This window comes from Lepidochelys olivacea (assembly GCF_965140295.1).
Source record: "Lepidochelys olivacea isolate rLepOli2 genome assembly, chromosome: 1".
NCBI classification, from domain to species: domain Eukaryota; kingdom Metazoa; phylum Chordata; order Testudines; family Cheloniidae; genus Lepidochelys; species Lepidochelys olivacea.
Window position 1 is genome coordinate 21,546,065 of NC_140411.1, and position 27,901 is coordinate 21,573,965.

A 27,901-nucleotide genomic window follows, 5' to 3' on the forward strand; every position below is an offset into this window, starting at 1 on the left:
ATGCTCTGGGGTGGGGGGAGGGCGGGCCGCACACACACCTGGGGGGAGCCACGCACCTGGTGCTCTCAGGTTGGGGGGGGCACACCCCACCTGGTGCTCTGGGGCTGCAGGGGAGCTGGTGGCTGCAGGGGGTGAAATTTGGGCTTGGGGCCTCAAGCAGAAGGGGTGGGCCACGGCAGGGACTAGTCTCCCCGAACCTGTGGTTCACCCACGGAACCATGGTTATGTCTACACTACAGACCTTACAGCAGCAAAGCTGTACCACTGCATCTGTACTGCTGTAAGGTCTCCCACATAGCTGCTCTCCTGCCTGCATAATTAACCCACCCCTAATGAGTGGCAGTAGCTGTGTTGGCAGGAAAGAGTTTCCCTTTTTTTCACACCCCTGACCAACAAAAGTTTTACCGACTAACATGGTAGTGTAGACATAAACTTAGGCTTTATCTATACTACAGTTTATGTTGCTCAGGAGTGCGAATAACCCACCTTCTCTCCCCAAGCGACATAAGTTACTCCAACATAAGCGCTAGTGTAGACATAGCCAGGGTCAGTAGCAGAACAGGGAATAGAATCCAGGATTCCTGGCTCCTAGTACTTCCTATTCCAACCATCAGAGCACATACCACCTAAAGCTTTAATTGCCTGAAGTTTCTAATGTGAAGGTGGGTGAGGTAATATCTTTTATCAGACCAACTTTTGCTCTTTAGCATTGGCTAGGAAAGGCATGCTGCCTGGATTTCCTCCCCAGTTTATCTTCCTACGGGATCAGGACACTGGTGTAGTATGAGAGGCTTAAAAAAGAGAGGTCTGTGTAAGCATGAAAGCTTTTCTCTCTCACCAGTAGAAGTTGGTCCAGTAAAAGATATTACCTCACCTGTCTAATATCCTGGGACCGACACAGCCACAACAACACTGCGTACAATGAAGTTTCTAATGTTTTTCATCATAACTAAGTATCAAGACCTAGAAGGAAATGAAATTTGTAGCTGATACATGAAGGTGCAAAGAAGAAAAAGTAGAACTGTAATTATATTCATTGCAACACAACGATACTCATGCTCAGCACCAGTATCATGAGATTCCTGTGTATTCATCTCAGTTAGCTGGGCACCAGCACTCAACACTAGTATCATGGTAATGAATGATGCACCACATCCCTGTTTGCCCTTATTGCTACACTAGCAAAAGAATCAGTCTGTTCCTCCATATGATTAAGCCTATTGGAGGGTTAGCAAAGCTTCTGTGTTGTTAAGGGTTAGAGCTGTGGGACTTTTAGTTACCAGGCAGAAAGTTGGAATTCCACTTCCAGATTAAAAAAAATATTGCACGTATGTGATTGGAAGAGGCTGTAAGGAGAGTCTTTTTGAAGGGTGGGAAGTGCCCCCTTATGTGGGCAGATAGTTGGAAAAGGAGAGTCCCCAGGGACTACTGGATTATGATCCATAGGAAAGCAGTACTACTTCATGGAATCCTTACTAAACCCGTTCCCCTCCTTTGTCTCTAACATGAGAGAGAGGACTCCAGTCCAGTGCTAGCATCCCAGTAAGGTCATGTGCTTATACATGGGGTGGGGAGGGCATGCTGTCTGACCATCCTGTGGACTTCCTACCCAATTTAACTTCCTACCTCCTATGGGATTAGGACACTGGTGTCAAAAGGGAGGGAGAGAGAGATCCTTTCCCTTCCAGCAGCCCATGTGAGTCAAGTGATTTCAACTGTATCACAATACCTACTACCCAGAGGTCAATATGATTGGGCATAGTTCAAGCACAAGAGTTTGGCAAGAATCTCAATAGCCGAGAGAGAAAGTGGACTAGACACCTCCACAGAGCATTGCCCCGGACTTCATTAGTGGCCTTATTTTGCCTATTGGCCTCCCCTTGCGAATAGGTGTGTAAAGTTTTCCAATCCCTAAACACCGTATTAGCATCACTGCACTGTTTCACTCTTGTACAGCAGTCTCACAGTCACATAGAAGGGTGACAATAAAATTATGCAGCAACCCAGGAGACTTTACAGGGGACATGACTAATTCATTGCCAATCACCATCCTTTGAATGATCAAGAGGAAAAAACAGGGCCATTTATAGCAACTTTGTCTTACCCAGCAAGTCTACTGGCTGGGCAACATTACTCTTAACTGAAAGGTAATATTAAACTATTCATCAGAAATGAAATGTTTTTCCAAATTTTTATAAGTTTTAGATATTAAGCATTCAGAGATAATGCTTTATACATGGAAAGGGAAAGAGTCTGTGCTCAAATAGGATTATCATTCAGACACTTTATGTCCATTTGCGCAATGCTAGGAAATTAGAACAAGTTCCACTGAATAGCATTATCCAGCATTTTATAAGCAATTCTTTCCATTTGCAACAAGACTGCAGGATCCCACAGGCCAGTAGTTTGGGACTGATGATTTCCTGTTCCGAAGTTTAAAGGGAAAAAAAATCCCCTAAATAGCCAGATACAGTCGTGCCCCTAAATTCTAAGCAGACGCCTCCACATTGGATTTCTTTTAAAGCTCTGGTAAGATCTCACACTGGTTTATGCACGACTATTATTACTTTATTGTTTGTATTACCTCAGCATCTAGCAGCACTAGTCAGAGACCAGTGTCCCACCACACGAGGAACTTCACAAATACAGAACAAAAAGATGGTCCCTGCCTCAAGGAGCTTCCACTTTAAGTACAGCTATTCGGGCTGTGTCATAAATAAAAAGGGAAGGATAACCACCTTTCTGTATACAGTGCTATAAAATCCCTCATGGCCAGAGGCAAAGTCCTTTTACCTGTAAAGGGTTAAGAAGCTCAAGTAACCTGGCTGGCACCTGACCCAAAATGACCAATGAGAAGATGACAAGATACTTTCAAATCTGAAGTGGGGGAAAGGCTTGTGTCTGTCTGTGTGATACCTTTGCTGGGAACAGATCAAGGATGCAAGCCCTCGAACTCCTGTAAAGTTAGTAAGTAATCTAGCAAGAAAATGCATTAGGTTTTCTTTGTTTTGGCTTGTGAAATTCACTATGCTGGAGGAAATGTGTATTCCTGTTTGTGTCTTTTTGTAATTTAAGTTTTTGCCTAGAGGGATTCTCTATGTTTTGAATCTGACTGCCTGTAAGATTATCTTCCACTCTGATCTTACAGAGTTGTTCTCTTATCTTTTTTTGTTCTTCTAATAAAGTTCTGTTTTTTAAGAATCTGATTGGGTTCTTGGGGGTCTTAAAAATCCAAGGCTGGTCTGTGCTCATCTTGTTTATTCTTAAGCCACCCCAGGAAAGGGGGTGTAAGGGCTTGAGGTGATATGCTGGGGAAATAGGAACTCCAAGTGGTCCTTTCCCTGATCGTTTGTTAAATCACTTGGTAGTGGTAGCGTTTACCTAATCCAAGGGCAAAGACTTTGTGCCTTGGGGAAATTTTAACCTAAGCTGGTACAAATAAGCTTCGGGGGTCTTTCATGCGGGTCCCCACATCTGTACCCTAGAGTTCAGAGTGTGGAAGGAACCCTTCCTGATAGCCTGATATTTCAACAAGACATTTAGGGTATGTCTACACTGCAATTAAAAATCTGTGGCAGGTCCATGCTAGCTGACTGGAGCTCACAGAACTTGGGCTAAAGGGCTGTTTAATTGCAGTGCAGATGTTCAGGCACAGCTACAGGGCAATCAAACTGCCCCTGAGCCCCAGCCCTGTGAGGCTGAGTCAGCTGGCATGGGCCAGCGGCAGGTGTCTAACTGTAGTATAGAGATACTCTCAAAGGTTCTTTCACAACTGCCTGAGGTCTCCCTTGGCCCAAGTTTTAGACAGCCTCAGAAGCATAAGAGAGAAGACCCTTAACAGACACACCATGAGGAAGGGGCAGACAACATCAGACCCTCGTGCCAGGGAGTGGGTGCTTATCAACAGAAAGAGGGGCCCCACCCAGGCAGCAGTTGGGGGCCCCACAGACACACCAGAGAAGCACCTATGGGATGCAGGTAAGCCCCCAGAACTATGCCGCACCCCAGAGAAGATGTTGGGGAAGGGAGTCCAAGTTGGCCCCACAGACACCCCTCATGCTGGGAAGGGGGTTGCTCAGTAGGAAGCTCCCCAGCACCAGACACTCATGCTGGGGAGGGGCCTAGGGGAGAGGCCAGAGGGGCTGGGCCCAGCAGAGGGGACACCCCTCCCCAGACACTCACGCTGGAGAAGGGCCTGGGGGGGGCCCAGCGGATGGGGACCCCCCCCAGACACTCACGCTGGAGAAGGGCCTGGGGGGGGCCCAGCGGATGGGGACCCCCCCCCAGACACTCACGCTGGAGAAGGGCCTGGGGGGGGCCCAGCGGATGGGACCCCCCCCAGACACTGACGCAGGGGTGGCCCTGGGCCCAGCGGAGGGGACCCCCGGGCAGAGGCCGGGGGTGTCTCCGGCGGGGCGAGCGGAGGCGCTTACCTTCTGGGGCAAGTAGCGGGTCTGGTAGAGGGCGGCGCGGGGGGGCTGAGCTCTCCCCGGGGGGCCCCGCCGGGAGCCCAGGGGCAGGCCGGAGAGGACCCCCGGAGGGCAGCAGACGCTGCCCGGGCTGAGCAGCAGGAGCAGCGCCGGCAGCCGCAGCATAGCGCCTCTGAGCGGCGCCGCCTGCGCTCCGCCCGCTTTATACCGGCCCCGGGGCGCGGCCCCGGCCCCGCGTGGGGGGCGGGAGAGGCCGAGGGGCAACCCCGGAGGCGGGGGCGGGGGCCGTGGAAAGCGCGAGCCCGGTGGGGAGGGGCTGCTGGGGGCCTCAGCGCCCCGCCCCCAGGCCGAGCGAGGGTCTGGAAGTTCGGAGCTATCTGCCTAGGGCCTCCAGACCCGTCAGCAACGCAGGGGGCGGGGCCTACCCAGCATGGTGCTCTGATTGGTCTGCGGGCCGGGCATGCCAGGATGTGGTTGGATTTCCGGGAATGGGCAATGAGTCTCTCTTCGGCTTGACTGCAGTGATTGGCTGCAAAGCTGGGGATGGCTAACCCTGATTGGCTGTTGTGTTTGGCAGTGGTGACTGGCTGCCTGATCGCGCTCAGCGGATTCTTTGACTATTCTCTGCGAAGAGCAGGGGTTGGCTACCCGGTCTGATATTGGGAGGCGGCGATTGGCTCCTTGAGGATGCTTCACTCACGTGATCCGTTTCCGTGCTGTTATCCCAGGGGGGTCGAGGAGAAAGGGGCCGTTTTTGTGCACGATTATTGGTGTGTGAGAACGAGGCGGTGCGTGTCACGTCACTTCCCCTTCGGGCTAAGCGAGGCCGGTGCGCGCGGGCGGCGGGAGCGGTGTCTGGGGGGCGGTTCCCGCTCCCTGAGCCGGGCCGCGATTGGGTGAGTCCAGTAACGGCCGCCTCGGCGCGTCCGTCGCTGGCATCGCGCCTCCTGCCCGCCGTTTCCCCCCCCCCCCCCGGGAGCGCCCCGCCTCCGCCGGGCTGGGCCCAGCAATGGCCTTGCCGCCCCCACCGCTTTCTGGACAGGCGGCCTCGGCCTGTGCTTAGCTCCGGCCTGGGGCTCCCGGCCACCCCCGCGGATTCCCCCCAGCCCCCCTTCCCCCTCCACCCCCCCCACACCTCCGCAGCGCAGGCGGGCAGGGCATAGGAACGGCCCTGCTGGGTCAGAGCAAAGGTCCATCCAGCCCAGTGTCCTGTCCGCCGACAGTGGCCAACGCCAGGTGCCCCAGCGGGAGCGAACCTAACAGGTAATGATCAAGCGATCCATCCCCTGTTGCCCATTCCCAGCTTCCGACAAACAGAGGCGAGGGACACCATCCCTGCCCACCCTGGCTAATAGCCATTGATTGGAGTGTCCTCCATGAATCTGTCTAGCTTCCTTTTGAACCCAATTATAGTATTGGCATTCGCAACACCCTCTGGCAAGGAGTTCCAGAGGTTAACAGTGCATTCCTTGAAAAAATACTTTCTTGTGTTTGTTTTAAACCTGCTACCAGGCGCTGACCATTTGTGTCCAAATTCCCTCCAGCCCCCCACCCCCCACCCCCGCATCCGTTCACTGACAGTCCCCTCAGACATGGATTAAGTGGCTGTTTCTTCCACCCCTTCGCTGCTCCGGCCCTGGGAAGAGTGCTGGCATGCACCTGGTTTCTCTCCAGAGATCTCCTGCAGAGAAAGAGACCGTCAGCATGGCCACAACATTGGGCAGTCTGGAAGATGGTGCGTCAGAATGACGTACTGCACGTTGCTATGGAGATGCCAAATCCTAGCTGTGTGGCTTGCTCACCCAAGTCTTAATTGAGATGACCGGTGTTGAGACTGTCGTGACCTAATCAGCATCCACTTCTTTGTGGATGTACCTTCCTCATCAACATTCACTTTAAAAACAGGGGAACGGATCGGTCAGAAATGCTAACTGCATAGCTAGTGAGCTCCATTTAGGCATCTCAGGATTAGAATGGCAGGAGCACTGCAAGTTACAATTCAGGTGTATTGCTCTTTTCATGAGCAGTGTAAACTCATGGCTGAAGGGGGGAAAAAAATAACTGATCCACTAGATTTCAGAGTAACAGCCGTGTTAGTCTGTATTCGCAAAAAGAAAAGGAGTACTTGTGGCACCTTAGAGACTAACCAGTTTATTTGAGCATAAGCTTTCGTGAGCTACAGCTCACTTCATCGGATGCATACCGTGGAAACTGCAGAAGACATTATATACACAGAGACCATAAAACAATACCTCCTCCCACCCCACTCTCCTGCTGGTAATAGCTTATCTAAAATGATCACTCTCCTTACAATGTGCATAATAATCAAGGTGGGCCATTTCCAGCACAAATCCAGGTTTTCTCAGCCCCCCCCCTTTTTTTTTCCAAAAACCACACACACAAACTCACTCTCCTGCTGGTAATAGTGCTGGTAATAGTTCATCCAAAGTGACCACTCTTCAAGTTAAAATCCAAGTTAAACCAGAACATCTGGGGGGGGGGGGGGTAGGAAAAAACAAGAGGAAACAGGCTACCTTGCATAATGACTTAGCCACTCCAAGTCTCTATTTAAGCCTAAATTAATAGTATCCAATTTGCAAATGAATTACCAGCAGGAGAGTGAGTTTGTGTGTGTATGGGGGTGGGGGGGATGTGAGAACCTGGATTTATGCAGGAAATAGCCCAGCTTGATTGTCATGCACATTGTGTAAAGAGTTGTCACTTTGGATGGGCTATCACCAGCAGGAGAGTGAATTTGTGTGGGGGGGTGGAGGGTGAGAAAACCTGGATTTGTGCTGGAAATCACTTTAGATAAGCTATTACCAGCAGGACAGTGGGGTGGGAATAGGTATTGTTTCATATTCTCTGTGTATATATAAAGCCTGCTGCAGTTTCCACGATATGCATCTGAGGAAGTGAGCTGTAGCTCACGAAAGCTTATGCTCTAATAAATTGGTTAGTATCTAAGGTGCCACAAGTCCTCCTTTTCTTTTTGCGAATACAGACTAACACGGCTGTTACTCTGAAAGATGTCAGAGTTGTTTCTGAAGCTGTGGATGGCATTGTGTTCTGCACGGCTGAGGTTATGGGGCAAGTGATGCTGCTTTTCCACTATTTCAGCCTGTGCACGTCGGCGGAAGCATTCTATTTAGAAGTCCAGTCTGCTGTTTTGACCTTCAGGAGGAGTCCACCTAGAATCCTTCTTTTTGTAATGTTGGTAGGGAGGCCTCTGTGGATTAGTATGTTATTCAGAGGTATTTTGGAAATATTCCTTGAGTCGGAGACGTCGAAAATAGGATTCTAGGTCACCACAGAACTGTATCATGTTCGTGGGGGTGGAGGGGCAGAAGGAGAGGCCCCGAGATAGGACAGCTTCTTCTGCTGGGCTAAGAGTATAGTTGGATAGGTTAACAATATTGCTGGGTGGATTGAGGGAACCATTGCTGTGGCCCCTTGTAGCATGTAGTAGTTTAGAAAGTTTAATGTCCTTTTTCTTTTGTAGAGAAGCAAAGTGTGCGTTGTAAATGGCTTGTCTAGTTTTAGTAAATTCCAGCCACGAGGAAGTTTGTGTGGAAGGTTGGTTTTTTATGAGAGTATCCAGTTCTGAGAGCTCATTCTTAATCTTTCCCTGTTTGCTGTAGAGGATGTTGATCAGGTGATTCCGCAGTTTCTTTGAGAGCGTGTGGCACAAGCTGTCAGCATAGTCTGTGTGGTATGTAGATTGTAATGGATTTTTTACCTTCAGTCCTTTTGGTACGATGTCCATCTGTTTGCATTTGGAAAGGAGGGCACCAAACACTGATTTATAGGGTTTGAGGGGGACAACATACCTGGAGAACAGGGATGCTTATTGAAGCCTGTCTGTGGTAACCAGTCAAAGAGTTGTGTGACACAGCCCTGTCTCCAGGGCTGCGCCTTTCGATACACAGCACTCTGAGACAAAAATTATATTCAGGTAACTAAAGCTGACTCTGTCTCTCACATGTTTATTACTGAGTGGCCTTAATATTTCCACCATGCAGGAACTGAACTATTGATTACATGTTTTTCTATATAAACTGCACCTGAGGGGTTAACAACAAAACCTGTAAAATACAAACATTACATGTCTCACCCTGTCTCTGTTTCAGAATGTGCATTTGTGTTTATTTCCTAGCTGACTGAAAATGCATAGGTAACAGGGTGTTTTGACAGTACGGTGCCAATCCTTCCAATTTCTCTGCATGAAACTCCTATTGATTTCTATCTGAATTTCATATTTGGAGCAGTTTAAGATCAGACTCATTCTTTATCAACTCTCAAATTTATTCCCTGTCCAAACTTATTTTCTTGGTCCTGTTGTGTGATTCTGTAGCTCGCTTGTGTGTTTATTCTTGAAATCAAGATTGTTATGCAGTTTTGGTAGCTCTTACAGAATACAATGTGTATACAGTCAAATCTTTCTCCGGTTCATTAATGCTATGGATAATATCTGTCCTCTCACTTGATGTCCCAATGTATTTTGTCTCTGTGTCTGTTTTCTAAACTTTAAACTTTCTGGGGCTGGGTCCATCTTGATATCTGCACAGCACTGAACAGGTTAACTTTGTTTTTGTTATGCACAGACAACAAGTCTTGTAACCTGAATATGACCACTGTGCTTGTTCCAAATCTTGTTTTACTTTTCCAAAATGATAGATAACCCTGCCTGCTCTGGCCAAGGCCAGAGGACATGTCCTCAATTATTTAGATACTTTGCCTTAAATAATTACAAAATAGATATCCTTTTGAAGTATTTTAATATAGCTATATCTACAAACTACAAATGCTGCCCTTGAAGTCATACACACATGCATACCAGAAGGAGCTGTAGGCTGATGCTGTGGATAATGTAGGACCTGGGAATTCAGTTTCCATTGAAATTATTAAAACATGTTTTCTCTAATTTGTAAGTTTGGGGGGGGGCGTGGCTAGTGTATCTTGAAAAGGGATATATAGGTTTGGATAGTACAATGATGGTGAATCTTCCATAAAGAAGTTTTAGGGCCTCTCCTGATGCAGTTGTAAAGCTCTGTGTAGTCCTTTAAAAAAGCTTGATTTCCACATATTGCACTGCTCAAAAGTAGCTTGTCTGTGACTTGATTTGAAGGCGCAAGACCAAATTGTCTTACCCTTCTGTGGAGGAGAATACCCTTGGATATTCCTTTTGATTTTAATTAGACTATTTAAGGTGAAGGGTATTGCTCATTGTGAGCAATTGTGCCTAAACATTGCCATTATCAATGGTTTGCTTAAAAATGGCACCTTTGGAGCTTATGGGGGATACCTAAATGGTTGAGTGCACAAATGCTTATGTCAGTTATACGAACACTTCAGTTTCAGTTTCAGAAATCCACAGTCTGTTCTCCATTCTACGAACTTTAACAATCTGAAGAACTACACATCACCTTAAATAAGGCCCTTTAACAAAGTCCTCCACTTCTATTTGACAGCTTTGGAACCACATCTTTCATATTGATTAGTAGAAGATATTTCTACTATATAGTAACCCACAGCTGAGACAAATGGGTAATTCAGTGAAGAAAACTGGAAGAGCTGGGTATTTTTAATTAAAACTGTAAACAGTATAAGGTGCTAGCTCTTAAAAAAAAAAAAAAATCCTCAGATATATTTTAGGGTAGGTAACATTTGAATATAGTTGAGGGTACAAAGTTTTAATTTGGAATTTTAACGTTGTCTGGGTAAAAAGCAGGTGTTCATGACACCATATGATTAAAAGGGCTCTTTTTCTCTCTGTGCCAGTATAGTGAGGAGGTTGATTTACAAAAGCAACATTAAAATTCCAAGTGTTGCCCTGTTGGATTAAAAATGTTTATCATGAAACATTTTAAAGAGACGCTTCAACTTGTGTTTTTTTTTAACTTGATTTGATTTCATGTTAAAATACCTTGAGGGACTTCATCTGTATGAATCCTTCTGATAACTCTTTTAGTTTTACAGTCACTTTTTCCTATTCTTAAACTTGTTTTTCTCTCCTCCATTGCTGTTTGAAAGACCCACACAAATGAAGAAACAGAGTTGTTGCTGTCAAATACATAAGAAATATTTTGGTAAATTGACTGTCTTACTAAAATAGAGTGTTCTGCAGTTTCAGAATTGAAGTCTTGTGTTAGTCTTATATTTTAAAAAAGCCTGAAGAGCAAGAAGCATATATGAATGGCTAAATGACTCCTTGAGAAAACAGCAGCTTTCAGAGTAAAGCAGAGGTCGGCAACCTGCGGCATGCGTGCCAAAGACGCAGGCAAGCCGATTTTTACTGGCACGCTGCTGCCAGCCAGGGTCCCAGCCACCAGCCCCGCTCAGGCCACTGCCTGCCTGGGTGAACGGAACCCCAGGCCGGCAGCAGGCCGAGCGGGGTCAGCAACCGGGACCCCGGCTAGCAGGAGCCGGCGGACGAAACCCCAGACCGGCGGCAGGCTGAGCCACTCAGCCCGCTGCTGGTCTGGGGTTCTGTCCGCCGGCCCCGCTCAGCCCGCTGACGGTCTGGAGTTCCGGCCGCCAGCCCCTTGCCAGCCAGGGTCTCGGCCGCCAGCCTCGCTCAGCCCGCTGCAAGCCTGAGTGAATGGAACCCCCAGCCAACAGCGGGCTGAGCAGTGCCAGCAGCCAGGACCACGGCTGGCAGAACCCAAGACCGGCAGCGAGTCAGCCAGACTGCTGACAGTCTGGGGTTCCAGCCGCTGGCCCCTTGCCAGCCGGAGTCCCAGCCATCTGCCCCACTCAGCCTGCTGCTGGCCTGGGATACCAGCCGCCGGCCCTGTTCACCTCGCTACTGGTCTGGGGTTCCAGCCGCCTGGCCCTGCTCAGCCCTCCTGCCATCTTGGGGTACCAGCATCCAGCCCAGGGCGCTGCTCCTGGCCTGGGCCCAGCGCTGTACAGCCCTTATAAAAAATTACACTACAGTTAGCTTAAAAACTTGAAAACTTAAAAACTTTGTATATTACAGTAATTGTTTAAAAATGTATAATGTTAATAAATACATAGAAATGTATAATGTTAATAAATACATAGGTTTGATGAAACAAAGTAGTTGTACTTATATGCCTGTGCTTAATTTGTGTTTTCGATGATTTACTTTCTAAAAAAACTCGCATGTCTCGCACCCCCAGAAAGGGCATCTCGCACCTGCAGGGGGTGCATGCACCCCAGGTTAAGAACCACTGCACTAAACTGATAAGATCTTCATTTTAATTTACTTTTAAATGAAGCTGCTTAAACATTTTAAAAACCTTGTTTACTTTACATACAACAATAGTTTAGTTATATAATACAGACTCACAGAGAGAGACCTTCTAAAAACATTAAAATGAATTACAGGCACGTGAAACCTTAAATTAGAGTGAATAAATGAAGATTTGGCACACCACTTCTGAAAGGTTGCCGACCCCTGGAGTAAAGTGTGCCCGAGCAAAAATGTATTAATTCAAACCAGATGACTTGCATTTTTTAATTTTGGTGAAACATAAGACTAAAACCACATGAGCCAAATGTCTCCTCAAAAGAATGATTTAACTATAGCAGGAGTGGGCAAACTACGGCTCATGAGCCATACCACGCAGCTTGGCCCTGTTCCTGCCAGGGCACTGAGTTCAAGGCCGCACCATGCGGCTTGACCCTGCTCCAGCTGGGGCGCTGGGTTGGAGGCTGCACCATGCAACTCCCAGAAGCCATGGCATGGCCCCGCTCTGGCTCCTATACGTTCCAATGGGAGCTGCAGGGGCGGTGCCCGCGGATGGGACAGAGTGCAGAGCCACCTAGTCATGCCTCCACGTAGGAGCCAGAGAAGGGATATGCCACTGCTTCCAGGAGCCGCTTGCGGTAAGCGCCGCTTGGAAGCTTGCACCACCTGGGCCTCTCCCCATACCCCTGCCCCAGCCCTGATCCCCCTCCAGGTCTCCAAACCCCTTGATCCCAGCCCGGAGCACCCTCCTGCATCCCAAACCTCTCATCCCCAGCCCCAGCCAGAACCTGCACCCTTTCCTGCACCTCTGCCCCAGCCCTTATTCCCCTCCCGCCCTCCAAACCCCTCAGTCCCAGCCCAGAGCACCCTCCTACTCCCCAAACTCCTCAGCCCCACCCCAGAGCCTGCACCCCAACCCCAATTTTGTGAGCATTCATGGCCGGCCATACAATTTCTATTCCCCAATGTGGCCCTCAGGCCAAAAAGTTTGCCCACCCCTTAACTATAGAGTACATTGGTAATTCTGCAGAGAAAATTAAGACTAGTTTGGAAACTATTTAGCTCCTCATACTGCTATCCGATACACATGGGCAGACCTGTGCCTCATTGAAGTTAGTTGCGCACTTTGCTGGTCTGCACTGTTGGATCAAAAGGCAGAATTATGGTCTTCATTCTCAATTGAAAGGACAACCTAATGATTTTCTGAGTGCCTCGAGTGCCCAGCATCCGCTTGTCCCCTCATCGTTGAATCATAAAATATCAGGGTTGGAAGGGACCTCAGGAGGTCATCTAGTCCAACCCCCTGCTCAAAGCAGGACCAATCCCCAACTAAATCATCCTAGCCAGGGCTTTGACAAGCCTGACCTTAAAAACTTCTAAGGAAGGAGAATCCACCACCTCCCTAGGTAACACATGCCAGTGTTTCACCACCCTCCTAGTGAAAAAGTTTTTTCTGATATCCAACCTAAACCTCCCCCACTGCAACTTGAGACCATTACTCCTTGTTCTGTCAGTTGCTACCACTGAGAACAGTCTAGAGCCATCCTCTTTGGAACCCCCTTTCAGGTAGTTGAAAGCAGCTATCAAATCCCCCCTCATTCTTCTCTTCCGCAGACTAAACAATCCCAGTTCCCTCAGCGTCTCCTCATAAGTCATGTGTTCCAGTGCCCTAATCATTTTTGTTGCCCTCTGCTGGACGTTTTCCAATTTTTCCACATCCTTGTAGTGTGGGGCCCAAAACTGGACACAGTACTCCAGATGAGGCCTCACCAAAGTCGACTAGAGGGGAACGATCACGTCTCTCAATCTGCTGGCAATGCCCCTATTTATACATCCCAAAATGCCATTGGCCTTCTTGGCAACAATGGCACACTGTTGAATCATATCCAGCTTCCCGTCCACTGTAACCCCTAGGTCCTTTTCTGCAGAACTGCTGCCTAGCCATCCGGTCCCTAGTCTGTAGTGGTGCATGGGATTCTTCCATCCTACATGCAGGACTCTGCACTTGTCCTTGTTGAACCTCATCAGATTTGTTTTGGCCCAGTCCTCCAATTTGTCTAGGGCCCTCTGTATCCTATCCCTACCCTCCAGCCTATCTACATCTCCTCCCAGTTTAGTGTCATCTGCAAACTTGCTGAGGGTGCAATCCACACCATCCTCCAGATCATTAATGAAGATATTGAACAAAACCGGCCCCAGGACCGACCCTTGGGGCACTCCACTTGATACCGGCTGCCAACTAGACATGAAGCCACTGATCACTGCCCATTGAGCCCGACAGTCTAGCCAGCTTTCTATCCACCTTATAGTCCATTCATCCAGCCCATACTTCTTTAACTTGCTGGCAAGAATACTGTGGGAGACCGTGTCAAAAGCTTTGCTAAAGTCAAGGAACAACATGTCCACTGCTTTCCCCTCATCCACAGAGCCAGTTATCTTGTCATAGAAGGCAATTAGATTAGTCAGGCATGACTTGCCCTTGGTGAATCCATGCTGACTGTTCCTGATCACTTTCCTCTCCTCTAAGTGCTTCAGAATTGATTCCTTGAGGACCTGCTCCATGATTTTTCCGGGGACTGAGGTGAGGCTGACTGGCCTGTAGTTCCCAGGATCCTCCTCCTTTCCTTTTTTTAAATATGGGCACTACATTAGCCTTTTTCCAGTCTTCGGGACCTCCCCCTATCACCATGAGTTTTCAAAGATAATGGCCAATGGCTCTGCAATTACATCCACCAACTCCTTTTAGCACTCTCGGATGCAGCGCATCTGGCCCCATGGACTTATGCTTGTCCAGCTTTTCTAAATAGTCCCGAACCACTTCTTTCTCCACAGAGGGCTGGTCACCTCCTCCCCATGCTGTGCTGCCCAGTGCAGCAGTCTGGGTGCTGACCTTGTTTGTGGAGACAGAGGCAAAAAAAGCATTGAGTACATTCGCTTTTTCCACATCTCTGTCACTAGGTTGTCTCCCTCATTCATGAACTCATTGAAGTTCAACACAATAATGCGAACACCATCATGTAGGTGTCTCAGGTTTTTAACCCCATATTGTGACTCCAGTTTAAATAAAAAGAGTCCAGAACAATTATGCTTTAAAGCTGGGATGAAGCATAGTTATAATACCACCTTAAACAGTACAGTATTTTGCAGTACTTATTTGAAAAACTATTAAATGTTTCTCTTTAACACAACTTCAAGTAGCCGTTGTCTTCTGTTTCACAAGGAGCAGTAAATAATATGCTGAGGTTAACCGGGATACAGACTACTCTTTTTAAAAAAGCTAAAGTTTTATTTTTAAGAAAAAAAGAAGTTTGTGTTAAAATTTTATACATGATAATCTCATCAGATCATTCTGTGTTTGTCTTTTCAGGTGACACTGTGAACACATGAATGGCAGGAGAAGACTGTTAGCTGCCTCTGTAATTTCTGTCCAAAACTCTAGCTTTGTGTACCCTTCTTGTCAAAACTGCTTTTCTAAGCTGATACTAGATTCTAATAGGTAGGTCCATGTTGGGGCATTGCTAATTGTTTATTTGGAAAGCACCTACCACACTTTGGGTGCTATATATATAAGTGGCCTGTAGAAAGTTGTATTAGAACTATTATGTTAGTGCCTGAGAACCCTAGTCATGGACCAGGATCTGATTGATCTTGGCCCCATACAAAAACAGTCCTTATCCCAAAGAGTTTACAGATGTAATTATAAGATGACACAGCAGGTGAGACAAAAGACAGAAGGGGAGCACAATGAGAAAATCCTCATGATCGTCAATGACGGTGGTCTCAGCACACTAGCAACCTAAGTGTTGTAAAGTTTCTTGTAGGCATTATGGCAATGGAGAGTTTTAAGAGGGGATTTGAAAGAGGGCAATATGGTGGCAGAATACGGGGCACTGAGCACAGAATACGTTTACTTTCCCATAGATTCCTTGAAATCTAGATTCACTAGCTCCTGCTTTCTTATGCCAGTAGGAACTATGGGCTCATTCTTGCATCTATAGACACTTTCTCCCGGATGTCTTAACTTCAGTTTAACATGACTAAAACTGAGCTGGTTTCTTGAACTTCATGAACCTTTTGACTTTCCTCATTCTTTGACTGTAGACAACCCCATCCTTCCTCTCATAACGTAGGGTCCACCTGTGTGATTTCTCCTCCCCATCTCACATCTAGACAGTGCCCAAATTTTGCCCTTTCCTACTCCACAGCATTTGGCAATCACATAGTGCCATTGTTCTGTAAAATCAAGAAACTCCCACAAATGTGTGGAACATCCAGATTGATGCCCTGTCAAATCCTGGGCACTGACTCTGAAGCACACGAAAAGAATGAATTCCATAAATACTAAATCAAGACATCCAGCTTTACAAAGCTTGGTATCTCCATAGTGTCAGATATTGAAGAGAAGATAGATGGTGGAGGTTTCTAATGTCTGAGGGGGTTTTGTTATCTTTTTGATTTATCCAAAGCTCTAGGCAAATAAAATAAAAGAAATCCGAAATACAAAAATTACTGTGCTAGGAGTTTCAAAGTGAAGTCAGACATCCCTCAAACCCCCCCACCCCCCCAAAAAACATTAAAGTAACCCCAACTTCCCCATAGCCTATATTAGGCTTATGTTTACTAACTGTGTAAAAGAGCTTCACTGAAGTTCATGTGGCTTTGCATGATCACAGGAATCTGCTTTTGTTGAGCTTATTGCATGATTGGGGCCATAAAGAGCAAAGAATAAGAAAAAAACTACATTTCTGATTTGGTACAAGGTGCATTATGCTGGTAGTGTTTATTGATGGATAGAAATTCTTACTACACCATCAATTAACAAAAATGTGTGCTCATTTTTCTTACTGTCTTACCAGGTTTAACTGTCTAAAATGTGGCTGCACGGGTGAAGCTAAGGATGCAAACTACAGGTATAAGCTGTCCCTAAAAGTTGCTGGCACTAGTGATTTATTTGCCATTACCGTGTTTGGAAGCTCTTTAGATCCATTCTTTGGGGTCACAGCAGGAAGTCTGCAGAGGTAAAGGATTACTTTTTTAAAAATTATATAGCTGCCTCCCCTCACTCAACCTAGCAGAATCGGGGGAGGAGGGGGAATGAGTGTGTGGCTACATTCATGGCTCTAAATATTTTCTTAGAACTGTTTGCCAATTTGGTATCTGAGCAGTATTTCTCCATAAACTGGTAAAAATTAGATCTGAGTAGATGTGATTTATTTGTAAGGGTGAAATCAGGAAAATACCTACTTGTTACAAGCATTTATTTGGCACCTACCACCATGTTATCTGGACACTTTAAAAGACTTAAGTTGAGACATTAAAGATGTTCGTAAGAGACAAAACCCCATTAGCCCTACTGCCTGCAGCTTAATCCATCTACTAGGAAACCAGGGGTTAACATTTGAGAAGATCTTGTCAAAGAGGTGCACCTCACAATTTCATTTCACTAACAATATATTGGTATGACAGCTGTACAAGTGTTGCCAAAGTGCAGGAGAGAGACCTGAAGGATCTCTATCAAAGGTAGATATTACCTGCCCTTTGAGTTTCACGCTGCATTGGGAGCTTGGTCCCTTATGTCCCTTTGTCATTAATGATCATTCCTGGTCTGATGGCAAGTTGCTAAATAGCATAGCTTCCCTCAGGTTTAGACACACTTTTCCATGTCATTTAGGTGCCTCATTGGGGACATCTCTCTCTTGCACTACCTTGTGTTTTGGACATTGAGGTAGAAAATGTGTCTTATAGCTCGTCACTGAAGCGGTCAGGTTGCAGTAGCAAGGAGTGAATTCCCAGGCATGCTACTGAGAACTCAACCACCAGTCCTACAAGCTTCACCCTTTGGCCATAAAAAATCCTGACTATAAAAATCTGAGTGGGATTTGACTTCAGTGAGAATTTTATGCATGTGATCAGTAGGAGCAGAATTGAACCTAAGCCAAGCATTTCTGAAAACACCACCTTAATAGCTTCCCTAGGTAGGGAATACATTCTCACCCATCTGATTTGTATTATCCTTTGCTAACTCTCTAATAACACATAGTTACAGCTTGTTCCTCTGCTTCAAGACCATCACCATGACTTCTCCCTCTCTCAAATTACACACACAGGCTGTGGTGGATAGACAAAGAAGCTTGCTTTGTCTTACATTCTGAATAGTTAGGATAATATTCTTGCTTTTTATCCCAGTCTAGCACCTGCTACTCCTGGGAGAATTGTGCACTATTGCGTGTGCACATAATTAATGAGCCCCGCAGATTTCTAATTTTTTGCACAGAAAAAAATGTTGCTGCTGTTCCGCCTTTTGCCCACAAGAGGGCACTGTGGCACAAGAACAGCAGCAGCTCCCAGCAGAAAATAACTTATGCAATTCTGTCTTTTGCCCACCAGAGGGCACTATGGCAATAAAACAAAGCTACAGCTCATGGCCAGCGAGGGAAGAGAGAGAGCTGCCTTCTTCACAGAGCTTGTCAGGCCAGGTCAGGAGACAGGGGTTATGGGGACACAAACAGCATGGGGTGCTGGGGTTGGCGGGGTCAGACAGGGGTTCCTAAGGGCTAGTGGGGGAGGACAGACTGGGGCAGGGGCTGAATGGGAGTGGAGGCACAGGGCCACGGGGGAGGGAGGTGCAGAGACATGTAGGGAAAGGGGAGTGGCTGGGTGGGGGAACAGACACACGGGGACAGGGGAGTGGCTGGGTGGGGGAACAGAGACACATGGGGACAGGGGCAGATGTGCCTGACTGAATAGGAGAGGATAGGGGTCAGCCAGGGTCTGCATGGGGGAAGGTCTCTAACAATCCCTCCCCGCCCCGCAAAAAACCTGTTCCATACTTTTCCCACTCATATCCAACAACCCTCCAAGTTCACACCCAGGCTCCTTCCCAGCAATATATTTCCCTCTCCCTCAGCTCCTCCGTTACCTTTGACTCCCCAAAACCTTTGCACTGCTTCTGAGGGGTGTGGGGAAAATGGTTCTGTGGTGTAGTTTAAGAGAATTATTACTCAGATTCCTTACTAGACATATTAATACAGAACTCTATTTGTTGAAAAACATTTCTTGAATCTTTTTTGTTGTCTGTGTTGTTACAGACATACTTGCTGACAGGTATTTTGAAATAAATGACCAAAAATAATTGTGGTATTTTTGACAAATAAAATATACAGAATTTTAAAATATTGTGCACAGAATTTTTAATTTTTTGGTGCAGAATTCCACCAGGAGTAAGCTGTCCATCAGGTACGCCCCATCATTAGAGTAATATGTAGTACCACCTTCTTACCAACTGACATTCTCATGCTTCAATTCCATGTTTTCCAGTTCCTTTAGCAGCTGTAGATGATAGGAATAGGGAGTGTATAGTGTCTCAGGGCTTGTCTATGTTCACAGTGCTGCAATGGCACTTCCTGCACCAACGGGAGAACTTCTCCCATTGGCGTAGGTACTCCACCTCCCCGAGCGGCGATGGTTATTTTGACAGGAGAAGCCCTCCCGTCACCATCGCACTGTCTATACCGGGGGTTAAGTCTGTATAACTATATCACTTAGTGGTGTGGATTTTCCACACCCTGAGCAACATAGTTATGCTGACAAGTTTGTAGTGTAGACCAGGGCTCAGTTTGTGTGCATACATGCTTCTGTAAATTTTTATTACTTTATAGCAGAAGAATGTATCATGAATACTTTGTTTTAAAAAAACCCACCCAGTGTAGTGTGAATTTACTGCTATACTTCAAGCTTCGTGCTAGCTTTAATTTTTGGCCTTGTCTACAATAAAACATTGTACTGGTTTTACTATATCATTATACGTGAAATGGCAGACCTCTCACCTCCTCTTAGTGTGGACAAAGTTATATTGTTATAAGCGTGCTTAGTACCAGTATAGCTATTCCCATACCAGAAGGGGAACAAGTTACGCTGGTACTCACCTTTATACCAGTATAACTGCGTCCACACTGTGGGTGGTACCGGTCAAACTATCAATAAAAACACACCCTTAACAGAAATACTGATACTGCTATAAAAATTGCGTGCAGACCAGTCCTAACGCAAATTATGTAGTTGTCTGCTTACTCCATTATTTCTCTGTTTGATTTTTTTTCCAGTTGTATGTATGTGTCCTTACTTCTCTTCTATATAATAGTTAAGTTGATTCTCTACAGATCACTGCTTTGTCACTGCTAACTTCCTACTCTGATTTCATCTTTTCATTCCATGTGTAGCTCAACAACCTAACCCAATACCCCATCTTTAGTGTGGGTGCCCTAATCATTACAATTTAAATACCATGTAAAGCTTTCTCTGCCCATGTCAATACTTAACATTTAACCTTCTTCATTCAAGGTATATTCAAGATTTTAACCAAGTATCAGGAGAGCTGGACAGAGATGCAGCTCCAAGTGTGTTAATTCAAGCAGTCAAAACTTGTTTCATTGGGAGAAGATTTATATTTGGAGTGAAGGTAACTTTCCACTTTTGATCCATTAGTTTCCAGTTTATCATGCAAATTTTACTAGGCAGGCTTGAGAGTCTAATGTACCGTGTTCCCACACTGACAGTAGCAGAGCAGCATGTATGATTTCTTCTAGGGACTGAAATATCCAGCAAAGAAGGCAGTGGGGCTAGGCCATAAGATGAGGAATCAGACCTGTGTTCCACTCTCAATTCTGCTATTAACTTCCTATGTAACTCAATAAGGCCCAGATCTGCAAAGGTACTTAGCAGCCTAAACCCCAGATTTAGGCTTCTACGTCACAATCTTAGGCACCACTGCCATCCGCAAAACCCTCACACAGCTGTTTTGTGTAGGACCTAAGGCCATTTGGCACCTACATTTTCAGGGTAAAGGTTCTCCTTGACACCTACATTTCTGCCTCTGGGCACATGCATTGTTGCCTCCCTCTAGGCATTCAGATGTTTCTCTCTTGCCTAAGGCCCAGTACAATCCACAAACTGGGAGAAGTTAGGTGAGAGGCCACCTATCTCACCTGTGGGATCTGATCCAATAGGCATGGCATGCTCGGAGCAAGCCTACTGAATCGGGCTCCATTCAAAACTTGCCAGGAGGTGCCCACCTTTGTAACTTTTAGTCTAGTGGCTAGAGAATTCGCCCAGGATGTGGGAGACCCAGGTTCAATTCCCCCCCGCCTTGGTTGATTCTCCATTACTAACCATCCAAGATTAGATGTTTTTCTAAAATACCTGCTTTAGGAATTATTTTGCAGAAGTTCTCAGGCCTGTGCTATTCAGGAGGTCAGACTAGATGATCACAATGGTCCCTTCTGGCCTTGGAATCTGTGAATCGTTCTGCAGTCTGTACCTTCCACCAGTTGCTCAGCTCTGGCATTGCATTTCCTCTAGACACTACAGGTGTTCTAATCACTCCATGAGCTACATGCTTTAGGCCTTTCTTTTTCCAAGAATGCCTCTAAATTTGCACTTGCAGTTTCAATTCAGTGAGTGATAAACGGGGGGTGCAAATAGAGTTCCAGATGAGGCCCCTCTGAAGATCTGGCCATACAGCTCCAGCACTATCTAGACCTAACCAAGGGGGTCCAGGTAATATTCCTCTCCAATCCCTGCTCCTGGGTATCAGGGTGCCCTGCTTCGAACATTGCTCAGTACGTCATTGTTCAAAGGAAGGTATCTGCTGTCTAGTGGCCACCTAGTCAATTATGCAGTACGTCCCTCTTCACAAGGTGGCCTTCTCTAGTGATGTAGTTTTTCTTCTGCCCAGGTTTTGTCTTTTCTCCTCAGAATTCCTACTGAGTTTTCACCCAGCGCTCTGAAAATTCTTTGCATCATTGCCACAAAGGCCTTCTGACTGGGATGTCCTTTATAGCTTTCAGTAGCACTCATTTGCTAGGGTGTGCTGCTGTGAAACAGCAGGTTTTCCTCTCTTTCCCCAAAGACCCTGATGAAAAGAGAAGGTCTTTAAAATGAACTGTGGACTGGACTTGTTTAGACCTTTCTTGCTCTCAGTCCCCATAAAATTTTGCTCTGTATACAGACAAATCATTACACTAATAAACATAATTAATTCTTTTACAGAGCTCTGAAAACCATGATGGAGGGCACTCTGTTTCTGACAACATTTTGCAAAACTGCTACAGAATTAATAGACTTACAAGAGATCTTACAGCCTGCCAGATTTTCCTGCCAAACACGGCTGTTGCCGGCTTTACTGTTATCAGCTACTTCCGTCAGCTCCTGCAATCAGCTAATTTCAGGAGCAGTCACAGTAGCTCACAGCGACCTGGTTGTCCTTTCATTGCAATAGATCAGCCTAGCAGTGAGCTCAGCAGCTTGTGTAGCTCTGGCAGCAACTCATGTTTTGTTCAGTCAAGTGGCCGAGAGAGTTTTTCAGGACCCTGGCAGCAGTCCTTTGGCCTGACTTCTTCATCTGTTGATTGGGTAACAACAGAAGACTTTTCGTCTTTAGAACTGGGCAAGGCTGCTGGTGAACAGTGTAAACTACAGGAGAGGCGTTTCTCTGCAGAACTATGCAACCTAAGCCCCAGCAACCAAGCCATTCAAGATTTACAGCTCTGTACCCCTATGAATGAGAGAAATGAACAGGAAGATAATGAATTCAGTTCACTATCTAGTCAGTCAAACACGATCACTGCAACTGAAAAACCAGAGAGCTTCTCTTCTTTAAAGAGAGAATGGTCACCTGATAGGAACAGGTCCAGGTTGTTACAAAGCCCATTGGATTTAAAATACTCTTGCCCAGAGATTATCAGCAGACATGATTACTTTCAAGAAAACTCTTTTAACTCCTTGCTTTACCAGAGAAAAGATTATTCATTTTGCAACTCAGCAGTGTCTCCTAATCATGGAATTGCAGCTGGAACTTCTCAGGATGACCCTATGATTTGGGACGAGTTGCCGTTCTCTGAAAGTCTAAATGAATTCATAGCCAGAATTGAAAACAACAAGAGCACCATATCCCCAGTAGGTCTCAATGCTCATAAATGTTCCCTGCGTGAAAGAAGTGAGTTGGATGAAAATCATAGCAAAACATCATGTAGGCAAGGCATTGTACATACTGCCTGCAAATCAACCACCACAACAGGGAGGTTCCCACAACTAGCAGAGAATGTGAATACTTGCAAAGAGCATATTACCTCCTGCCATCAATCAAACCTCACTCCTGTAAATGGCCAAGTATCACAGAGTGAGCCTTTGACCAGCGTTTTATCTACAAGTACTAAGAGAGGCAGAGAGTCTGACTTTATACCTAACCCACCTCTGCTAGTGCTGTCACAGTCCTCAGCAGTTAGAGCAACTTCTGCTCTTTCAGCGGGCAGTTTTCTACCATCTGAGGAAGCAAATGTTAATATTTCAAACAATGCCCATTCTTTCACCAACCTTCAGTGTACTATGAAAGATGCAGAAAGCCCGTATTTACAAAGGAGAGAGAAACCTGCCCACTTACATTCTCTATATGATGGCTGTGTAGCTGATTGGGAAAATAAAGAAAATTGTAGTTATCCACCAGACCCAAGAACAGATTTTACAAGTTCTCAAGAACTGGGCTGTGATTCAGCAGCTCCCTACAAAGCTAAAAATATGTGTAAGAGCGAATTAGAACCATTAACTGAATTGCAAGAAAATACTGTTAGAGCTATAAACCAGAGTGACTTGCTACAGAACAACTCAAATCACCCCAAAAGCAGCTACAATGCTTCTGCTGACCTCTTCGATGCTAGTGCCAGAGAGATAGAAACCATGGTAGAATTTTCAGATAAGTGTCTCAACTCTTCAGCACAGGAAGATGTTTTGACTGAAAAGTACACAGCATCTGGATTAGTGTGTAGTCCATTAGATGTTGACTGCAGCTATTCGAAGTGCAGATCCTCACTTAGTTTACCACCTCCTTTTGGTATACACAGTACACCCATAACTTACTCACTTTATGATTCAGAACTTGATCTGGTAGATACCAAGAACTTTGTTCCTTATTCACAGTCAACTCCTGTTGCAAGACCTTTTCAAAAATTCAGATCCCAGAGGGGGAGAGAATCAGTTCTCCCTAAATTGACATCTAAAAGTCCTACTAAAATCCACTGCAAATGTAAACTGTCTAGGCCTTCTTTTAAAAATACTTTATTAAGACAATTTACCAGCAAATTCCTGAAACACAAAAGTTCAAGTAACACAGCCATCAATAAGTCTGTTTCACAGCAGTCGTTTATCAACAGCGAGGTGCCAGAGAATGACTCTAAAGAATGGATCCCTCCATCAGCAACAAAATTGTTACAGCCAGTTGCATTTTCTAATTTAAAAACAGTTGGATTGCAAGCTAGGAGCCCAGCTATCTGCAAACCCATTGACAAAAAAACTATTTCTGAAGACAAAGCCAACAGTGGAAAGTCAAGAACTGATACATGTTTAAGAAGCAGAAAATTAAATCCTATGAATAGAGCTGGAATTCCAGCAACTTCTAAACCTGCAAATGCTGCTAAGGCCTGGCTTCTAGAAGATGCGGTCTCTGGAACTTGTGCCTGCTCAGAAACCCAGAAGAGCCATTCATGTGCAACTTATTTAGTGGGTGGACTGGATGAGGCAGTTAGCTGGTCTCCTGAACTGTTTACAGAAAAATACTATTTCTAAGTATGTGGCTTTTGGGGAAAAAAGCCTCATCTTGAAACATGACTCCACCTCATTCTGTTTAATTTTTGGAAGGGTGCCAGCCTTACCAGAGAAGGAAAAGCACTGTTCTAAAAAAAATTTAATTATTCATATGTCTCTTGGCATCTGTCTTGTTTAAGATGAATTATGCCTACCTGCAAAGCCTTTTGTCCTGCACGGAGGTTGGGGAACACAGAACCCTGCTGTCACTTTATTTTCTTGTGGATGAAATGACTAAGCTAAAAAACTGTGAAATAAAAGTTTAACATTAATAGACCGGCTATGCAACCTTACTTTTGAAGCCTATTCAAGCAGAGGCTTGTTTAGCCAATAATTGTATCTTCCCCAGAGAGTGGTGCATTCCTAGGGCTCTCTCTCCTGCTTTGTTCAAAACACAGGACCTGGATTCTGCTTTCAGTGAAATCCTTTTGTGGAAGGCTGACTTCGCTGTTTTAGGACCTGTTAAGAAATATGTCACAGGAGGGAATAAATTCTATTCTAACACGTTGGGTACTGTGACTGGAACTAGGCATCAGATGAGCTGCATTCAGTTCCATCTCTGCTACCCATTTAGCTTTGTCTTTGAGGGAGGTCATTATGATATTTCTAATGCACCTGTCTTGGCACCAGGAACCATAGAATCATAGAATATCAGGGTTGGAAGGGACCTCAGGAGGTCATCTAATCCAACACCCTGCTCAAAGCAGGACCAATCCCCAACTAAATCATCCCAGCAAGGGCTTTGTCAAGCCTGACCTTAAAAACTTCTAAGGAAGGAGATTCCACCACCTCCCTAGGTAATGCATTCCAGTGTTTTACCACACTCCTGGTGAAAAAGTTTTTCGTAATATCCAACCTAAACCTCCCCCACTGCAACTTGAGACCATTACTCCTTGTTCTGTCATCAGCTACCACTGAGAACAGTCTAGATCCATCCTCTTTGGAACTCCCTTTCAGGTAGCTGAAAGCAGCTATCAAATCCCCCCTCATTCTTCTCTTCCGCAGACTAAACAATCCCAGTTCCTTCAGCCTCTCCTCATAAGTCACGTGTTCCAGTCCCCTAATCATTTTTGTTGCCCTCTGCTAGACTCTTTCCAGTTTTTCCACATCCTTCTTGTAGTGTGGGGCCCAAAACTGGACACAGTACTCCAGATGAGGCCTCACCAATGTCGACTAGAGGGGAACGATCATGTCCCTCGATCTGCTGGCAATGCCCCTACTTATACATCCTAAAATGCCATTGGCCTTCTTGGCATATTCAGTCCCTAGTCAGAGGAGTCAGTAGGAGACTTTTCATTATTTCATGGGCTAGTGGAATGGGCTCCAAGGCATCCACTGTCTCTGGGCCTTAATGGGGTTTTCAATCCTCAAAAGAAAAGTAAGACACTGAGAGCTGCTCGAAAGCAGTGTGTAAATGCAGATCTATTCCTGTTCCAAATCTGCCTGAACAGCAGCTTTCCTTTATTTTCAGCATGGACTTTCCATCTGCCCTATGGAGCTCTGATAATCTCTCTCCCATTTCTCTACCCTACCTCATGGCCCCCCACATTGTAGCCACTCATCTCCTAACCAAAGACTTTGAAGCCCCTCGCTGTTTCTCTGTAATTGGCGAGAAGGGTCACTCAGTTAGCATGAGGTGCTTCCTCCCTCTTAGCAGCTCAGCATATTAGCACTGCAGTGTTTCCGAAAGCCAAAAAAGAAAAGTCATTAGTGGACACGTACCAAGGCTCCCTAATATCCCAAAACAAATCCACTTTAAAAGAAGCTTTTCAGTTTTGCTCAGTGATATACAATGTCAGGACCTCACACCCATTCACAGTCTGATCTTCAGCAGCCCATGAGGCAGAGCAGAGTCATTCTCCATCTGTACAGTAATGGGTAGTGAGGCACAGAGAGGTTCAGAGACTTGTCGGAAGTCTGTGGTAGACAGACAGACATAGAACCCAGGTTGCCTCAGTCCCAGAGTGGAATCTTAACCACAGACATACCATCTTTCCACTCAACCTTCTACGACTCACTGTGATACTCTGACACCAAGAGTTCTTCCCACTTCTGGGGATCCTACACCACTAGGTGGTGAAGGGAAATGGCTGGGCCATAGTGAGGCGCCTGCAGGGATGTTCTGACAGCCCTGTCCCATCTGTGGATCCTAGACAGACATATGAGAGGAACAAAACACATAGGCTCAGCTACACCGTAAAGCACAAAATAGAATTTTAAAAAAAAAAAAACTTAAATGAACAGAAAAAAAAAATCAAGGTCTTTAACTACTTGAACAGTGCCACCTAAAAACTGGTGATCCTCATCACAGGCTCTGGGCAGCCGGCCCAAGAGTCCAACCAGCTGCCTCATGAGTAAGCGTCTAGTGATCCTCCACACTGCATAAGTGTAATCTCTGCCCCTCATGCTGAGACGCACAGGACAGAACTATTCAACACAGCTGGTGAGTGGAACACACCAATAATGTGAGCAGGTATATAGATGTAAAAGCCATCTTTTTGCCACATATTGGCACCAAGTCTTAGGAATGTCCAACTGCAACACATCTGCTGGATGGCAGAACATGCAAGGTAAGACCTAAAAGATGGTATGCCCCTGCAGCAGCGAGCAGTGTCTTTCCCTGTGGGACCGATGCACCAGCCCAGAGGCCTTGCAGCACTCAGGGTGGGGATGGAGGGGGAAGGGACATGCTGCCGTTGGAGTACCAGAAGCCGGCAGGGTAGTGTGGATGCTTTGCACTGGTTCAGTCATGCAAGTGCAATTCTCAACTGCAGATGAGAGAGTGCGATACTAAGTTTTGGCTCCCTGAACTTATGCCCATGTGGTCTATTCACACTGAGCCGCCTCACAAGTTGTTTGGCATATTTGACTAAGTCCTATTTGCCAGCTGGCATCTACCCATCATCAGCCACTCAGTGCAGTTGGGTGTGACCATCAGGCATGGGTGCCTGGAAATACATATTAGCATGGCTATTGTATGTAGAAGATGGACCCACACTTTCTGTAAGGGAAGTATCCAGCTGGCACAGAAATAAACAGTTCAACTTCAGAGACCTCTCCATTCCAGTTGATGTAGTGTTCTTACATGATGTTCATTGTGGGAAAACATCTACATAAGGATACAGTGTCCGTGCTAGGTCAGAACAGTAGCCATCCCACTTCACAGCTACAGTACACTTGATGTCAGCAGGGTTTTGCCTCTCTAATAGAGGAAAAATTGGCCCTTAGGTCCTGAAAGGTGTCTTGCTCTGCAGCATCTGAGCTGTGGAATCTAAAGCCACGGGAGTGTGAGATTTTGCCACATATTGGCACCAAGTCTTAGGAATGTCCAACTGCAACACATCTGCTGGATGGCAGAACATGCAAGGTAAGACCTAATCTTCCATGGTGTTTAGCTAAATGTAAACAGGTGAGGGTAACAATGCAGAGCCCAACAGCAAAAAGCTTAAATAAATAAATTACACACCAGTGCAAAGCACAATTAAAGCAAATACTTGCCCTAAATCCCCTTTGCTCTTGCAGACAAGCCATTCATTTATAAAGAAACTCCCTGGCACCTCTTATGTAGAGATCTGAGTGTCTCATGTTAATGAATTAAACTGAGAGCCCTTAAGGGAGAGAA

At 45.9% G+C, this 27,901-nt stretch overlaps 2 protein-coding genes across 5 annotated transcripts in view; one reads left to right on the plus strand and one right to left on the minus strand.

Annotated features, from left to right (window-relative positions):
• PRCP (prolylcarboxypeptidase) overlaps positions 1-4,779 on the minus strand; it is a 63,063-nt gene extending 58,284 nt beyond the window's left edge. Inside the window, exon 1 of the mRNA XM_084651114.1 lies at positions 4,434-4,779. Coding sequence (XP_084507240.1) covers positions 4,434-4,595 — 162 coding nt within the window. The 5' untranslated portion in view covers positions 4,596-4,779. The remainder of the gene's footprint in view (positions 1-4,433) is intronic.
• Positions 4,780-5,048: 269 nt separating this feature from the next.
• Positions 5,049-24,551, plus strand: DDIAS (DNA damage induced apoptosis suppressor). Of its 4 annotated transcripts, none has more exons than XM_084639267.1 (5): positions 5,049-5,218; positions 15,014-15,142; positions 16,503-16,664; positions 19,987-20,104; positions 21,694-24,551. In XM_084639267.1, exons 2-5 carry the CDS (start codon positions 15,030-15,032, stop codon positions 24,259-24,261), a joined length of 2,961 nt encoding a protein of 986 aa, XP_084495393.1. In that variant the 5' UTR covers positions 5,049-5,218; positions 15,014-15,029; the 3' UTR covers positions 24,262-24,551. The 4 variants fall into 4 exon arrangements, with proteins under 4 accessions (XP_084495393.1, XP_084495394.1, XP_084495392.1 ...); XM_084639268.1 differs by having other exon boundaries at positions 5,049-5,200; XM_084639266.1 differs by lacking the exon at positions 5,049-5,218 and adding an exon at positions 5,232-5,326.
• Positions 24,552-27,901: the final 3,350 nt, after the last annotated feature.